Source organism: Sphaeroforma arctica (genome assembly GCF_001186125.1).
Source record: "Sphaeroforma arctica JP610 unplaced genomic scaffold supercont1.2150, whole genome shotgun sequence".
In the NCBI taxonomy this organism is placed as follows: domain Eukaryota; class Ichthyosporea; order Ichthyophonida; genus Sphaeroforma; species Sphaeroforma arctica.
The window spans coordinates 3,822-5,072 of record NW_014038408.1 but is presented as its reverse complement, the minus strand read 5'-3'; the positions used below and the strand labels follow the sequence as shown (position 1 = coordinate 5,072).

At 46.0% G+C, this 1,251-nt stretch overlaps 1 protein-coding gene across 1 annotated transcript in view; it reads left to right on the top strand.

The window, feature by feature from the left end:
• SARC_12216 (hypothetical protein) overlaps positions 1–1,251 on the top strand; it is a gene marked incomplete at both ends in the record, with an annotated part of 8,118 nt that overhangs the window by 3,216 nt on the left and 3,651 nt on the right. Inside the window, one exon of the mRNA XM_014293682.1 lies at positions 607–687. Coding sequence (XP_014149157.1) covers positions 607–687 — 81 coding nt within the window. The remainder of the gene's footprint in view (positions 1–606; positions 688–1,251) is intronic.

Genomic DNA, 1,251 nt, shown 5'->3' with positions numbered 1-1,251 from the left:
TTGGTAGCAATGACTCGGTCATCATCAGCCTTACTTGGAAACAATAACTCGGTCATCATTCGTCTTACTTGGTAGCAATGACTCGGCCATCATTAGCCTTACTTGGAAACAATATCTCGGTCATCATTAGCCTTACTTGGTAGAAATGACTCGGTCATCATCAGCCTTTCTTAGTAGCAATAACTCGGTCATCATTAGCCTTACTTGGTAGCAATGACTCGGACATCATTAGCCTTACTTGGTAGCAATGACTCGGTCATCATTAGCCTTACTTGGTAGCAATGACTCGGTCATCATTAGCCTTACTTGGTAGCAATAACTCGGTCATCATTAGCCTTACTTTGTAGCAATGACTCGGTCATCATTAGCCTTACTTGGTAGCAATGACTCGGACATCATTAGCCTTACTTGGTAGCAATGACTCGGTCATCATTATCCTTACCTGGAAACAATAACTCGGTCTCTTGACCGATATCACGGTTGTACTTCTGAAGCACACGTCCATTGCCTTCACTTCTGACTTAACGTTTCTACTCACAGCCGCCCGTGTGCGGGCCACTACACGGCCCACATGTGCTCACCACACTGTCACTCCATCCAACACAGGCGACTGCCCAATACAGCAAGACCAAGATGAGTGTGGAGGACTTTGGCGCGTTTGAGCCTGCGTTCTCACGCGTGTACATGGTATGTTGCTGCTACTTAGTGGATGTGAAGCCAAACTCGGTAGCGTGTACATGGCATGTTGCTGCTACTTAGTGTATGTGAAGCCAAACTCGGTAGCGTGTACATGGTATGTTGCTGCTGCTAAGTGTATGTGAAGCCAAACTCGGTAGCGTGTACATGGTATGTTGCTGCTGCTAAGTATATGTTAAGTCAAAATCAGTAGCGTGTACATGGTATGTTGTAGCGTGTACATGGTATGTTGTTGCTGCTTCGTGTCTGTGAATCCAAACTCAGTAGCGTGTGACGTGTGCGACATCGCGCCAGCGCGCATTCGTATTGGCGGTGGTGTGAAAGGGCTGTACCACTACATACACAGTCACACAAAATGAACAACCACACAACACCACATGAACAAACACACAACACCACATGAACAACCACATGAACAACCACATAACACCACACGAACAACCACACAACACCACATGAACAACTACACAACACCACATGAACAACCACACCACATCACATAACAACTACACAACACCACATGAACAACTACACAACACCACATGAACACCCATA